The sequence below is a fragment of the Vulpes lagopus genome, chromosome 22 (genome assembly GCF_018345385.1).
Source record: "Vulpes lagopus strain Blue_001 chromosome 22, ASM1834538v1, whole genome shotgun sequence".
NCBI lineage: Eukaryota > Metazoa > Chordata > Mammalia > Carnivora > Canidae > Vulpes > Vulpes lagopus.
The window spans coordinates 10883531-10899994 of NC_054845.1; the positions used below are offsets into that span (position 1 = coordinate 10883531).

General features: G+C 40.2%; 1 protein-coding gene across 3 annotated transcripts in view; it reads left to right on the forward strand.

Annotated features, from left to right (window-relative positions):
- Positions 1-16464, forward strand: part of CDK15 (cyclin dependent kinase 15) — an 86626-nt gene that overhangs the window by 11547 nt on the left and 58615 nt on the right. For all 3 annotated transcript variants that reach the window (XM_041737487.1, XM_041737488.1, XM_041737490.1), the window contains exons 5-8: positions 7401-7495; positions 8242-8304; positions 13350-13473; positions 15292-15412. In XM_041737487.1, the coding sequence (XP_041593421.1) occupies positions 7401-7495; positions 8242-8304; positions 13350-13473; positions 15292-15412 (403 nt within the window). The remainder of the gene's footprint in view (positions 1-7400; positions 7496-8241; positions 8305-13349; positions 13474-15291; positions 15413-16464) is intronic.

The following is a 16464-nucleotide window of genomic DNA, read 5'->3' on the forward strand; positions in this document are numbered from 1 at the left end:
TGCATGGAGCCTGCTTCTCCCTCTGCCTGTGTCTCTGCCTTTCTCTCTCTCTCTCTCTCTCTCTCTCTCTCTCTGTGTCTCATAAATCAATCAATCAATCAACCAATCAATAAATAAAATCTTTAAAAAAATAAAAATTAAAAAATAGAAACTTTTGGTTCAAACCAAAGACTTTCAGCCCATTAGCAGCATTTTCTAGGAAGCAATAATATAAACTTTTATGCGACGAGGCACATGAGTAATCTTTTCTCCCCTTTTCCCCCATTATCTTTTTTTAAAACACTTTACATCAACTCTAGGAGATACAGCATGTTATCTTTGTTGTGCAGGTGAAGGAATCTGAGCCTCAGAGAGGTTAAGTAACTTGTCTGAGGGCCTCAGAACTAGTAACCAGAATAGTTAGATATTAAAATCCATTCTATTCTAATCCTACTTTATTATGATAAATTTAGAAATCCATAACTCAAGCTTTTCTCCTTTAGCAAAGTAAAAATAAAATCTGGTTTTTATGATACATTTTGTATAAATATTAGGTAAAATGCAGAAGAAATATTTTAGAGAAAATAAGACTGTATATTTGTCAATTCTGATTCTATCATGTACTTTATAGCACCAGTAACTGTAGTGTTTAAATTAGAAACAGTTTTAGTTGAGGATCTTTTAAGATGATTCTCTAATAGAAAACATTACAAAGTAATTATTCCCAGTCCATATATGAGAAAACTGAGCCAAAAATAGACTAAGGAAACTCCCCAAGGTCATACAATGAGGTAGAAAATACTGATAAGAACCGCTGACTTGCCTGTTACTGCAAATAGACTGCAGGAGTCCTGGTTGACAAGAAGTCCTCCATTGAATGCAATCAAATCACATCACAGACATACACAGTTTCATATGCATAGTTACATTTTTATAAAACAAAATGATGTCAGGATGATGATATGTGATCAGATTACAATTGCAAAGAAATCAGGTAAGTAGTTATCTAACATTTGTCTTAACATTTATTTAAATTTATCTAGATTTCTTTTCAGATAACTACTTATCTAACATTTATCTTAACATTATCTAGATTTCTTTTCTTAGAATGAATAACTCGACTCACTTACTTGACTTGTGATGCCCAGGCCAGAAGGAATGTCTTTTTAATTCAACATCCAGTGGAGGTTGGGGATGGAAATTGACTCCATTATTAACTCCTACATAAACTCAATTACAACAGTTTGGTCTTCATTAATTCACAAGCACTTATTGAGCACCACATGCCAGGCCTGTGCTAGCTGCTGGAGATAGGGACAATCCATGCCTTCCAAAGCTCACAACCAGCCATTCACTATGTGTAGCTATCCCTAGGACTTTGAGAGCCAGCCTTGTTCTTCCTTGTCATTGTCACCTTCTACATAAACTAAAGCAGTGCTTGCTTCGGCAGCACATATACATAAACTAAAGCAGTACACTGAAGAGTAACATCAAAACATCACGACCCATTGCCTTTGGAAAGCATCAATTTTCCTAAAACTTCACTAAGCCATAAATCCCAATGAAACTTAACAAAGCCAAGAAACAAAATATTCTCACATCATTGCAAAATGAAAATAATTCTTAAAATTATTAAATATCTTACATACATGAGAATCAAATTAAATGCCATTTAATGTTCAACTAGTGGGTCATACTACTTTGGACACTTAAAGAAAGAAATACTTTTTAAATTTTTAAAATGAGCTGAATAACGTTCAGTGGTGAGCTGATCTTTGGGCTTATGCTTTATTCTTCAGATTTTCTCTTTGACTTTCTGAGTGTTCTCATACCAAGTTAATATATGCAGAATTCCTACAACGATGCCTGGCATGTGATAAATGCTTGATGAGCTATCATCATTATCATCACCATGATCACCAAAGTATTTTGGAAGCACTCAAAGAAATTCCATTGTGATTCCACTTGTCTGGAGCTTTAAAGACCCCCCAATTTATCTGTGTGTCTTTTCTTTGAAGGAAAACAAAAATAGGTATACTTAGAATATGTGAATTATAAAAACAATAATTTTATGGGAATCAGAATGCTCTGATTTTAGGATCTTTCCCCTTCTCAGTCAGCTTTTGTATCCTTCAGTTTGTTAGTCTGCATAACACACCATATCCTACTGTGAAGTTTATGGGTGGGCTTGAAATGAGAAGAAAGACCTTTTCATCTTGGGTTTGAGACCCATACATCTGAGGCTGAAAGCATTTTAAATCCCTTTGGTAGATGAACTCAACAATATACCAATACCACATGATAAATGTTTTAAACATCATCTACTTTTTCATGTAAATTGCCTAATTATTACTTACCAAAAGTCAAAGTTTCCTTAAAAGTATTTCTGTAGTTCTGGGGTGTCAAAAAAAGCAGTAGTAGACATGGCAATAACAACATTTATGTGATGAGGAAGACAACAAAAAGAAAGCCTCTTTCACAGAAACACACTATGCCTGCCAATTATAGGTGTACAGAAATGATATTGGGTGATAAGTGACACTAATTCAATAGTGAATATTTATTGAATGCTTATGATATACCAAACATTGTTTTATACACTAAAGATATAGCAATAAGCAAAAAAAGACGGAAATACCTGCTTTCAGTAGTTTATGTTTTTAAGGGTGGAGATAGAAAATGAACAAATAATATATATAATATGTTAGGGGGAACAAGTGGTAAGTGCTATAGAGAAGAACAAAAGCAGGGCACAGGGCCAGAGGATCATTAGTTTAGGTCAGGGGTTGGGGGCTGCTATCTCACTGAGAAGGGCCATGGAAGCTCAGACTTTATGGGTGTGGTTTGAGCAGAGACTTGAAAGGAGGAAACATGCAGGGAGTGCGATGAGGGTTCTAGTCAGAGAGAAGGACAAATGTAAGACTCAGGGAAGAAATGTATTTGGAAGTATTCAGAGAACAGCTAAGAGGCCAGTGTGCTAGAGCCAATCGAACAAGGATAGGAGAATGAGTTGATGAAGGCAGGGAGGTAATGAGGACTTGACAGGCCATTGTGAATACTTTGGGTCTTACTCTGAGTGAGATGAGAGACCACTGAGGAGTTTGGAACCAAGAGAGACTTCCATCTGAGGAGGATCACCCTGCGCCACAGACTGCAGGGAAGGAGGGAGAAGGCAGGCAGAGACTAGCTAGAAGGTATTTGCGCTAATTCAGAGAAGATAGGATGATGGCTTGGCCCGGGATGGTAGCAGAGAGATGGCAAGAATGGAGGGATTCTGGACATGTTTCGAATGTATTGCCAAAGAGATGTGCTGAATTGGACAAGGGTGTGAGAAAAAGAATTGAGAGGAGTTTGAAGGGATTTCTGTAAAGAAATTGTTGAATTGAAGATAAAACTAACACTATAAGTGAACAATAGAGAAATGGTAAATCGGACACTTTTCCTACTCCTATAAGATAGAAATTATCAAGAAAACTATATAAAATATTTTATACCCACTGTTGTTAGCAGTGAGCCTCATCCTAAGTAGATATTGTTCCTTGAGCTTTTTAGCAAATGATAGTAGGAAGCCATCATGATTAAGAAAACATGCTACCATGATTTTAAAAGTAAGCGTCACAAGGGTCCCCTGGGTGGCTCAACAATTAAGGGTCTGACTCTTGGTTTTGACTCAGGTCATGACCTCAGGGTGGTGAGATTGAACCCCACTTTGGGTTATGCACTCAGCAGGGAGTCTGCTTAAGATTCTCTCCTTCTGCCCCTCCTGCCCGCCCCCACAACCCTACCACCACCACCACCACCACCCCCACTCACTCTCTCTCTAAAATAAATAAATAGGGGGCAGCCCCCCGTGGCGCAGCAGTTTAGCGCCGCCTGCAGCCCAGGGTGTGATCCTGGAGACCATGGATCGATTCCCACGTCAGGCTCTCTGTATGATGCCTGCTTCTCCCTCTGCCTGTGTCTCTGCCTCTCTCTGTCTCTATGAATGAATAAATAAAATCTTTAAAAATAATAATAAAATAATAAAATTAAAATAAATAAATAAATAGGGACACTTGGGTGGCTCAGTCAGTTAAGCATCTGCCTCGGGCTCAGGTCGTGATCCCAGGTTCCTGGGATTAAGCCTCATCTCAGGCTCCCTGCTCAGCAAGGAGTCTGCTTCTCCCTCTTCCTCTGCCTGCTGCTCCCCCTGCTTATTCTTTCTCTCTCTCTCTCTCTGTGTCAAATAAATAAAATCTTTAAAATAAATAAATCTTTTAAAAGAAAAATAAACATCATGAGTTTTAGTAATGTCAAATTTAAGTAAGAACAGAATTGTATTAAAATAAAATGAAAATATCTTAACAATATTCTTAGCAATTGCTGCTTTACTATGTCCTTTAAAATCTAGTTTTGGTACATGCTTTGAAATGCATGCATGAGTGTGTGTGTGTGTGTGTGTGTGTGTCTGTGTACAGAGAGAGAAAATGAACATAATTCATAAAAATATAGGGGGACCTGGGTGGCTCAGTGGTTGAGGGTCTGTCTTTGGCTCAGGTGGTGGTCTTGGGATCCTAGGATCTAGTCCCACATCGGGCTCCCACAGGGAGCCTGCTTCTCCCTCTGCCTATGTCTCTGCCTCTCTCATGAACAAATAAATAAAATCTTTTAAAAATAAACAAAATACAGCATTCTCAACTGATGGTCAGATTGTTATAAATATTGAATATTGTTATAAATATCGAAGGTACAGAAAACTCTAGCAGGAATATAACATAGACAAAATTTAAAGATATTAATCTGGGGGTGGGTTTTAGTGGAGCTCAAGGTAAAAGGGAGGGGCAAGAAGCTGATGGCTAGGGTATTAATTCTAGTTTGCAACCGTGTGATGCTTTACATTTTTCAAGGGTTCCACGAATAACATCTGATTCCATCCTCATATTAACCCTGTGAAGTCAAGTCAGAAAAGGCATTATCTCAGGGCACCTGGGTGGCTCAGTGGTTAGGCTCTGCCTTTGGCTCAGGTCCTGATCCCGGGGTCCTGGGATGGAGTCCCACATTAGGCTCCTCATGGGGAGCCTACTTCTCCCTCTACCTAGGTCTCTGCCTCTCTCTCTGTGTCTCTCATGAATAAATAAATAACATTTTTTAAAAAAAAATTAAAAAAAAAAGAAAAGAAAAGACATTATCTCTTTCAGAAGGAGTGAATTGAGACTGGGGTTGAGATACTCTCCTGAGCTTGGCGGATAGAAAGTAACAGGGCAAGGATTCACATTAGGGCCTCTGGCTCCACAATCAGTTCTCTGTTAAGACATTCAATAAATATATTTGACAAATTAAGTGCTTGCTCCTGGCTGAGTGTTATACTAGGTGGTGCGGCGGCATCCAAAAGAGAGGGAAAGTCACTCCCTCTGTTCCCATGTAGCCTTCAGTCTGGGGCCAGGGACATTAAACAGATGCCTGTGAAACTGTTTACTACATTGACAAAGCAACATATTTATAAAAGTGAAATAATAAATTTAGCTTATAAGGATTTAGGGGGCAAAAAGTCAAGTGAGAGTATTAGTTATTAGAGCAAAGTGGAGTTAGCAGGTCTAATAGGGCTCTTGATGATTAGAGGTTCCCGGCTCAAATTGATGTTAAGTAAAGAAGGAAATTCGCTGGCTGATAGTTCCGATAACTATGGGCTAGCAGGGCGTAGATGATGTCACCAGGATTCCATGCCTCTCCATCCCCAACACTGTTTTCATGCACCTTAATTTTAGTCCCAGACATGCTCTCACCAGGTGTTGATAATCTGGCCAGAGCAGCCCGGGGTAAAACCCTACAAGCTCAACCTTCTTTTCACCCTGGAAAGGAAAGTACTTCTTTCTGGATGGCACCAGTGAGATAGAATTTTGTGCCTGTCTCCTCACGGGTTGCTGGAGCTAGAGAATGCTGTGCTCTGACTGGCCAGGCCTGGGTGACACATTCTGCCTTGAGTAAGGGTGGGTGGGGTCTGCCCCACCAGAATAGCAGGGACTGAGTGAGTAGAGGGTTGGTTTCCCAGAGGAAAATCCCACTAGAAAGGAAAATGGTGATCAGGAAGGCAAAACAACAGAGGATCATTACAACAGGGGCAGATTCCTGAAAGAAGTAATTTGTTCCAAAATTTGAGGGTAGGATTTGAGCTTGGTTTTAATCTTACGGAATTCTGAGAAAGAGTTGGTGTAAGAGATTCAGGACATGCAAGCACACCCTGCAGGGCATTGATTTGAGTGTTCATGCTTAACTTTTCCTTTCCCGTGAGTCTTAAGGACACTATTTATTCATGCAGGGCTGTCCTGAGCTGAGGCTCATCATCTCCTTATTATGCCTTTTCTGGCTCCACCCATGTGAAGCAAGGAGGTCTTTGTATACCTGAAGCCCCCAAAGATACCCTTTCAGATTCCTTCCCAGCCACTTAGTGGCCTTTTGTGGTGACTTCTCCTTTTTAAGGCTGCCTTTAGTGACCTAATAATAATCTGTTATTAAAGATACAAAAGACAGTCCTCACACCTCACCACTCATACTCCCCTGGGCTCCCCAAGTTTGGTTCTGTCCTCTTTTCAAGTTTGCATTTTCTCCTTTCCACAGAGGTTTGCATTCTTCCTTTAAGAAATCCTCTCCACTCTCTATCATGTTTCAACAATTCTTCATCCCGTACTCTTATCCCTGCCTTCCACTAATCGCATCCGTGGGCCCTGCTGACCCTCTGTGACACTTTGAATTTTAGAGAATGGTCACGTGTTGCAAAGTCCAACTCTAGAAGGCAGACCACTCCATTTCCTGCTCCTGCAATGGCCTTTATCTCTCCAGGCCTCCTCTTCTGTAACTCTGAAGCAGAGATAAGATTCCCAGAGGGAAGCACTTGCAAAGTGCTCTGAGTGCTTTGATGAAATTGATTAGATAAATGGAAACATATTTTTTTTTTGCAACTGCTCTAGCCAGTAAGAAAAATAAGTTATGTAAATGCAATGACTCGCCATTTGACAAATAATGAAGGTCCTTTGTAATTGTATTTATTTATTTATTTATTTATTTATTTATTTATTTATTTATTTTTTATTTATTTATTTTAAAGATTTTATTTCTTTATTCTTAAAAGACACACAGAGAGAGAGAGAGAGAGAGAGAGGCAGAGACACAGGCAGAGGGAGAAGCAGGCTCTGTGTAGGGAGCCTGATGCGGAACTCGATCCCGGGACCCCAATATCACGCCCTGGGCCGAAGGCGGGTGCCAAACCGCTGAGCCACCCAGGAATCCCTTCTTTGTAATTTTAAATATTATTTCACCAGAGTTTTTCCCCAGCAATAAAAAACCAGAATGATCTGAAATGTTTAAAAAATAAATACTGCTTGATATCCTTAAAGCAGTACAATCATTATCAATGATTGAATTAACATTTTGTTTAATATTTCTAGCTTCTCTCTTGAAGGGTTTGAAACATGCCAATATCGTGCTCCTGCATGACATAATCCACACCAAAGAGACACTGACATTCGTTTTTGAATACATGGTGAGTTGCCCCAGCATTTTCTAAAGCATGAGGGAAAAGCCTGGTGCTTGTATAATGAATCTGTTAATATTTTATGGCATGATAAAACTTTCATTACAATGTGGAAAGTGTCATGGAAATTTTCATTATTATGATTACTAGAGCCTATTGTTCTTACACTCCTTCTTTAGTCCTGCTTCTTTACACACTGTATTTGCTGTCTTTTGTCCCCCTTACAGGCAATAATAAATAAGCACGTTGAGTTTGCCTCCTAAATAAAACTTTTGTAGTTATTTTTTTATCTATTTTTAATCACCATCTGAGCAGACCCCATTTTTTCATTGACAATAAAGTCGTAAATCATAAGGCTTTTAAAAATTGTATACAAGTTTACTAAGTAATAACTCATTTTCATATTTTTGAAATGAAAAAAACATTCAGATATTAGCAGGATGAAATCCTAATGCATCTATACTTGACTCGCCCTCAAGGAGGGTGAAATATGCCTGTATCACTGTGTTTAGTGGCAGTCATTTAAAATAAGCATCTTTTTGTGATGAGAAACAAGCTTCCTTCTTAGAACAGCCATTTAGAAGAATGCACAGTGTTTGACCTCAGGAGTAGTGAGATCTCAGGAACCCCGGTTATGTACCTTTTGTACCTTATTTTCAAAAATTCTGAAGTTTGTAATACCTCTAACATCTGTGGTCCACTTTAGGACAGTGTTGAAGTTCCACTAATGTCATTCTTTCCATCATTTTCTGTAGCATACAGACCTGGCCCAGTACATGTGTCAGCACCCAGGAGGGCTTCATCCTCACAATGTCAGGGTGAGTACTTCGAGGGTCAGGACTCCTGTCTGGCTTGCCCACAGCAGAATTTTGAAACACATCGTCATCACAAAGCAAAGTCCCATGATACTAAATAAGAAGATGCATATTATTGATATTCCAGAGAAATTTTTTTTTTAAAGTTTCTCCCTGGGGCACCTGGGTATTTCTCAGGTCTTGATCTCACAGTTGTGGGGATCAAGTCCCTCGTCAGGCTCTGGTCAGGCTCTGTGCGCAGCAGGGAGTCTGCTTGAGATTCTCTCCCTCTGCCTCTGCCCCCTCCACTGTTTGCAGTCTTCTCTTTCTCTCAAAATAAGTAAATAAAATCATGGGGGGAAAAAGGTTCCCCTCAAGATATAGAGCAATGTGTAGCCATTTCCAGGCAGCCTAAACTTGTCAGCCATTGCCATCATGCAAAGGTGTCTTCAGAAGTACAAACCAATTAAAAAAGAATTGCATTTAAAGGAAAGAAGTGAAGCTAAGCCATCGTAAAATAAATACATCCTTCATGGCAGACTATTGTGGTCTGAGATAAAATTTGTGTTGTACTTATAGTTCCCCATCAGAATCAGCAAACAAACTACCTTTGTTAGGTCTAAATTAGTTACCTGTTCTATCAGATCCTGTTATAAATGGGACCAAGTTCCATTTCCCAGTCACGGGAATAGAAATAATAATAAACTCTTTAACTCGCTATAATTCTGTGTGTGCTGTGGATGTTAGAAACCACTTGCATTTTGTACTTTTCATTCTCTATGGCTTTTACTGGCATTAATTAATTGATTGGTCCTTGATATAACCTATACGAAATTTCTATATGCTGTACTCATTCAATTAACATTTATATTCTTTTATTCATTTATTCATTCAAGAATGATTGAATGCTTGGTATTATATTAAGTTCTGAGGTTTCAATAATGAATAAGTTGTGTTTTTTATTGTCAATAAGCTCCAAGTCCAGTAAGATATATGGTGGGTTTTTTGTTTGTTTGTTTTTTGTTTGTTTGTTTTTTTATTTATGATAGTCACACAAAGAGAGAGGCAGAGACACAGGCAGAGGGAGAAGCAGGCTCCATGCACCGGGAGCCCGACGTGGGACTCGATCCTGGGTCTCCAGGATCGCGCCCTGGGCCAAAGGCAGGCAGGCGCCAAACCGCTGCGCCACCCAGGGATCCCGATATATGGTGTTAAATAGGTAGTAAGAAGCAAAGTGACCAGAGCTATGGCCATGTTAACTAGAAATAATAGGAGAACTCATAATAAGGGGACCTAATCCTATCTTAGAAACAAAGGGGAAAAGAAGATTGAGGACAGGGGTTGGGGAGAGTAAAACCATTTAAAAATAGCTAGTGGAGATGGGACAGAGATCTAACCAGGCAAACTAAGAAAGAATGTCTAGCAGTGTGTTAAGGACTCTTGGTGAAAATGAAAACCATTAAATTTTCTGCATGATCATGGGATTTCCTTTTTAATGGCAGCACTGACCAATTCAGACAGAGGAATAGACAAAGTAGAAGTTGGATTGATTCAGAGTTGAGAAGATTGTCGAGAGAGGTTAAAGTCATGGTCAGGCTTCTAAACTGAGTCTAATCTGAAGCAAGGAGGTGAAGATAAGCAGGTTGCTGATAACTTAGGAGAGAGCAGAAAAGTCAAGGAACTAGGGCTATTAAGTAGAAGAACACTCAGAGAAAGAATAACTGGGAACAAACACTTTCAGGCTTGAGTGACTCTTATACTGGGCACTGTGCTGAAGACTTAGAGGGATAAAAAAACACAGAAGACAAAACTCCTACCCTCAAGGACCTTACAACCAAAAACAAGAGATAAGAAATATGAACCAATACTATTACAGGACATTTGTGAATAACACCAAGTGAGATGGGGGTACATAAGTCTGGAAAAAATAGATTGGCTAGGTGGCTGGGAGCCTTGTTTTCTAAGATGTGGACTATATTTCTTAGACAGCAGGGCCATTAAAAGGGTTTGAGTTGAGAGGGAATAACATGATCTGAAGGAAATGTATGTAACTGTGGTCTGTGGGATGGATTAAAGAGTAGGGGGTTCCAGTTAGGAGTTTCTTGATGTGGGCTAGCCCAGTGCTTCTCAAACTTCAACAAGCAGACAAATGACCTAGGAATGATTCAGGAAGTCTAGGGTGAGGCCTTACCTTCTGGGTTTCTTCTTCTAGGTTGATTGACCAGAGTAATTATAGCTCTAGTAACAGAAACAGAAGAAGTTGATTTGGAGGGGAGGAGGAAGAGTCCTGTTTTAGACATGGTGAGCTGTTAGCTGAGATGGAAATCGAAAGGGAAATGAACAGTAGACAATCAGAGAGGTGATTAGTGCCCAGGAGGAAGATAGATGCTGGAAATACAGACTTGGGTGTAATTGGTACAGGATGTCTGTAGTTGAAGACAAGAGAGTAGATAACCAAAAGAGCAAATACACAAAGATAAAAGAACTGATTATAGAACTTTTGCCTGTAGGGTTTGAAAGAGGAACAGGACAAGAGACAAAAGGAAGCAGCTTTTCAGACTATAGAGGTTTCAAAAAAACCACACTCTCATGGGAAGGTCAAGGGAAGAGACAGTCTCAGGGACGGCGTGGTGGAGACTGTCTTGAAAACTACATTTGACTGCAGTCATACTTGACTACTTTGTGGATTTGCGAGGGATACACTAATAAATAGAGGGATTTATTAGGGGTATGTGGAAGCGCAAAGAAGTTTTCCAGTCAAAGCAAATGGAAATAGGGATGAGTTCCCCAGAGCAGAGGCAGCAGTGAAAATGCTCACTCTGGCCCAGATGGCACTAGCCCAGTGAAATTACTTTGTTCCCAAGAGCCTCACTATGTTGAAAACAGAACTAACCCTGGGGTATGGGAAGCCTCTCTGGAAAGAATCACCCACAATCTGGCTTGATGTTGACTGAGAAAATGCCAAAATGCCATTGGATTGTGTTCTGTTGTTGGTGAAGCGTTGGCAACGTGAAAGGAGAATACAGGTTGCAAAGGATTCAAGAGTGAGTGGGTGGCGAGGTTAGTTGGGGCAGACTGTAGTTTTAAGAAGTGTGGTTATAAAATGCCATCCATTAATACTGTACTGCTTTACCATTTATGAATGTTTGTGGACATATATGTGAAGCCAAGCAGGAAAGGGACCAAAGAGCAAGAAGGTGGGACGCGGGCGTGACTAATTAGCGAGAGCAGTCTACACTCCAACATGAACCGCATTTTCAGGCTGGCCCACTAAGAAGCTCTGCCTCTGACTCAGCCAGCTGACTCTCCCTTTCCCTGTCATGGTTTCATTTTCTTTTCTTTGGTTTCTCAGAATGATGTAGAGGAGTTAGGCAGGTCTGAGTTTGAGTTTCGGCCCTGATGGTCTCTTGACATGTTTTTAAAGTTTCCTTGAGCCCAGTTTTACTTATCTGTGAATCAAAGACAAGCATATCTCCCTTGAGGGTTACTTTGAGGATTACAAAAGGTCCTTGGCTTTTAATAAATGTTTCCCCTTCTTCCTTTCTGTCTTTGGCCCTCAGTTGTCTTGTGCTCCCTCCTTCTTTAGTATTTTCCTGTTGAAAAACATACCTGTAAGCACGTAATATAGCCTCTTATCTTTTTTCCCTGCAATTTTCGTGGGTTCTTTATATTGTCTTTTCCAGAAACATTTATATTTATAGCTGATTAGAAGGTTTAAACATTGGTATAGGAATTTCATATTTTGGTAGCTTAGTGGTTTGATGAATGAATGGCAAAATGAAGAGTGTGTGTATGCAAAGCACCAAGAAGGGAGAACACTGGGAAAGCTCATAGAACCGGTGAAGTAGGAGTCTCAAGAAATCTTTAACATTCTTAAATGGCTTGTGAGCCCAATGTGGGACCTGCATGGAAATACATGGCCACAGCTGTGTCATGGTGGGCAACCCCCACCCTAACCCAGGCCCCTGCCCCTGTCAGACCATGCCTGCCTCAGCTTGGCTCCAATGTCTCCCAGTCATTGTTAGGCCAGTACAGGTCCCAGCATCTCTGCAGTTCCTAATTTCCAAGATATGATGGAAAAAGTGGGTTTATCTGCACAGCTCTGCATCGGCTAGGTGTCTGTGTCTCCAGGAATGCTGGGGCTGGGCTTTTCTTTTCTAAACTGCCAGAACTTGTTCTCAGTTGGCATGGATCTTTGTAAACACTAATGTTGGTGTTTCAGTTCTCCATTGCCAGTGGCACTGGAAAAGAGCAAAAGACATTGGAATGCTAAGTATTCTTTTTTTTCCTTCAGCTTCTACATTGGTGAGAACCTAGTAATGTCTTCAGTTTCTATGCCTTATAACCACACACAACATTTAAAATATTTGGGCCCAGAATATATTTTTCCTTCTTCTTTCTTTTATATACTCTTTATTCCTTATTCTCTTTTTCTTTTTTTGGTGTATTTTTGGGGGGAGGGGGGATCTCTCTTTCTTCTTAGTCAAACGGCTGTACTATAGTTTGTTTCCAACTTTGAACTTCAGGCTTTAAAAATAGGTTTAAAAAGATAATGGTTCCTTTATTTCCTAATACCATCTAAAGATATATTTCCCAGTCTGGTCTCCTTGTGTTATGTTTTGAAAAGGGTTTCATATCAGAGAGCCTGGAAAACTTAAGCAGTTGTAAACCTTAGAATATCATTTCCAGGTCAACTTTGATCTCATATGCCAAGTTCATTGGTGGGAAAAAAATTAAATCTTTCACATCTAAATCAATAACTAGTGTTCCAAAGGAAACTTCAAAGTTTCCCTTTAGATTTTTAAGGAAGGGTAATTCCTCCAGTATCAAAGAAAAGAGATGTCAGGAAAAGGCAGATTCCCTTTGTTTTTAGGACATGGTCTACTTATTTGACTTTTCTTGTCTTTTTTTCCCCCTTCTCTGAATGTAAAATCTTTTTTTTTTTTTTTTTTTTTGGTCTCTGAAGAGACACTTTTACTATATTCTTTCAGTTGACTGTTTTTGATTTAGAGGAGAAATCAACACATAGTGGCTCAAATCTGCTTAGATAAGGTGTTCATTCCTTCCAGCTTTTCATGTTTCAACTTTTGCGGGGCCTGGCGTACATCCACCACCAACACGTTCTTCACAGGGACCTGAAACCTCAGAACTTACTCATCAGTCACCTGGGAGAGCTCAAACTGGCTGATTTTGGTAAGTCTCCCTTCGAGTCTCCTTCTGGGCTCTGAACAATGATGCTTTTGTGTGCACATGTTTAAAGCATTGACTAGGCCCGGTCTTTTAAAAGTGGAGGCCCGTGGAACATGATGCTTTATGAGGATGTCAAACTACCATATAGGAAGTGTTGGGCAAGAAACAGGGCAAGATTGGGAGCTTCCTAGAATTCCATCAAGCCCCAGTCTAATCAGACCCGAAAACTTGGGCATCTCCACTGCCCCACTGCCAATCTTTATAGAGACGTGTATAGAGTGAACTCTACCTAGTAGGTTTTCCTATATCTGAGTGGATATAAAAATTTTATCAGAATAGATCCAGGATAAAGAGGTAAACCCCACATTATAGAATGGACTCCTGCTGGAACAGAGGCTCCATGGCACTTGTTCCTGCTCACCTATCAACAGAGCTGTCACTGCAGGAGTACCTGAGGTTTTTATTCCCATCAAAGTGATGCAGATTTCCCTGGGGTATCACTGTATCTTTCCATATTAGCACTTATTACAGTTTATAATTATATACACACATATGTTGTGTGGTGATTTTGTCTCTTCCATTAGACTATAAGAATTATGAAGGCAGCCTGAGTCCATTTTGCTTATCAGTGTAAGCAAGTTTTTAAACATAAAAACACTACAGTAGATGCTCAGTTAATATTTGTTGAAAAGCTGGAGCTGGGGTACCACTCTTATCTGTTGGCCAGTTATCAATCAAATGGCTGCACTATAGCTGCAGTACTTTCTTCTGACATAGTAGCTTTCATCTGGATAAGTAAGCACTCAACAGATATTCATTTGTCGATTTGCCACAACAGAGAACTCATCTGCTGAGGGTTTTTCCCCAGTTCTAGATCATGTGATTCTGTGAGATTAGGTAGTTGGCAGAAGTACCGACAGGGGCTCCTGGGTGGCTCAGTCAGCTGAGTGTTCAACTCTTGATTTCAGCTCAGGTCATGATCTCAGGGTCTTGAGATCAAGCCCCATGTTGGGCTCCATGCTAAGCATGGAGCCCACTTAGATTCTCTTTCTTCCTCTCCCTCTGCCCCTCCCCCAGCTCTAAAAAAAAAAGTACTCTTATATTGCAGAACATGAGAGCAATGTGTCCAAGGTCCTACCAAACTAATTAATTTGGATTAGCAGTCCCTACCCTGTGTTTTATTAAACTGGGGATTCCTGGTCTGCAAAAATGGAGGGCGACCATATTAGTTGTGCATTGAGTCCTATTGCTATTACAGAAACCCTAAATTATAGAGGTCGTAAACATGTTAGAAGCTTAACTTTGTCTCATATAACAGGCTGACCTAAGTAGTTGGAGCTTGTATGGTGGCCCCGTGGCGTCCTGACCCATGTCCCTCCGTCATGGGGCCCCCGCCAACCTTAGGGTTTTGCCCCAACTACATGTTTAAAGACGGCTGTCACCTCCTTCTCATTATAGCCTCGAGGAAAAGGAAAAGGGCTTAAAGAAGGCTTAATCCCCCCAAAAGGGCATGATCTGGAAGTTCGCACATCAGTTCTGTTTTTATCATATAGGGAAGAATTTACTCACCTCCCTATACTTAGCTGCCAGGAGGCCACATCTAGCTGCAAAATAGACCCAAACTTGAGAAATTCACTTGACAAGGAGGTTCACAAGGGTCAAGAGAGTTGAGTAGCTCTATTAAAAGCCCCCAAAATTTGTGTCTTATTTTTTAAATGTTTCTTATTCTGCTAGTTACTGACTCTGTGGTAGCAAGCATCTCTTCCTGGCTCTGCGGGATGTCCTAGGACAGTGAGTTCTGTGTTTTTCCTCCTCGGTCAGGTCTTGCCCGGGCGAAGTCCATTCCCAGCCAGACATACTCTTCAGAAGTTGTGACCCTCTGGTACCGGCCTCCGGATGCCTTGCTGGGAGCCACTGAATATTCCTCTGAACTGGACATATGGTAAGAGCCAGGGCCAAGAAAAGGAAGAAAATGTGGGTCATTTTACCCATGCAGATTCCTTTATCATCTGTCTTGCATTTTAAATAATAGTGCTAATAATGACAATCACATTTATATACAGAAACATAAAGTGCTTTCTTTCAAATACACATCTCATTTGACTTTTGCAATCATTCTGCGAGTTTTTACGGCTAAAAAACTGAGACTCAGAGAGTTCTGGCCAAAGGCATATTCTGAATCTGATATTCTTTCTACCATGCCTCTCCTTCTGGTTCTCCAGTCCTTTGTCTTTCCCCCTTGTCCTCAGAGAAACACACACACATCTCCCCAACCACAGATACACACACACACATACACACTTCTACACACTAATGCTCACGCATGCCCAAGCACAGTTCAGAGCTTAGGGAAAAAGGCACACAGACCACAATTCAGTAAACCCGATTTTTGCACCAATTCTGTTTCTAATTAATTACTCTGGATTATGCTATCTTGAAAAGTATGTATCCTTTATGTGTCTGTGTTTCTCCATTTTTAAAATGAGGGAAATAAACTCTCTCCATGAGGGATTAAAGGGGGCTATAGTGTAAGTATAAGAATCAGACAGGTGTTTCCAAGTAGAACCACATCATTGGGGAAGCTCTTGGATTAATAGGGTGCAATAGTGAGTGAGTGTGGGATCACTCATCATCCTAGAGAAGTGATGATATGTTACATTATTTCTGGAAATGTTCCAGTTAACTGGGGCCACAGTTAAATTTGTGTGACTTTGCAATCAGAGCCAACCCCTCAAAGGTAACAAAATATATGGACTTCCTTCAGTTCCTTAGAAGGTCTTATATAAACAAAAGGTCTTGTTTTTCTTTAAAAAAATCAATAATAGATGTTTAAAAAATTACATAGTATTCTAAAAGGCTAACCTAAGTTTTTGGATTTCCCAAAGAATTGAGAAACATTGCAGAAATATTCCTCCAGTGTATCTGGAGTCATTGATTTCCCAATACCCAGTACCATTTCTAGAAATATCACCAGCTAGTCAAAATCCTCCTGAA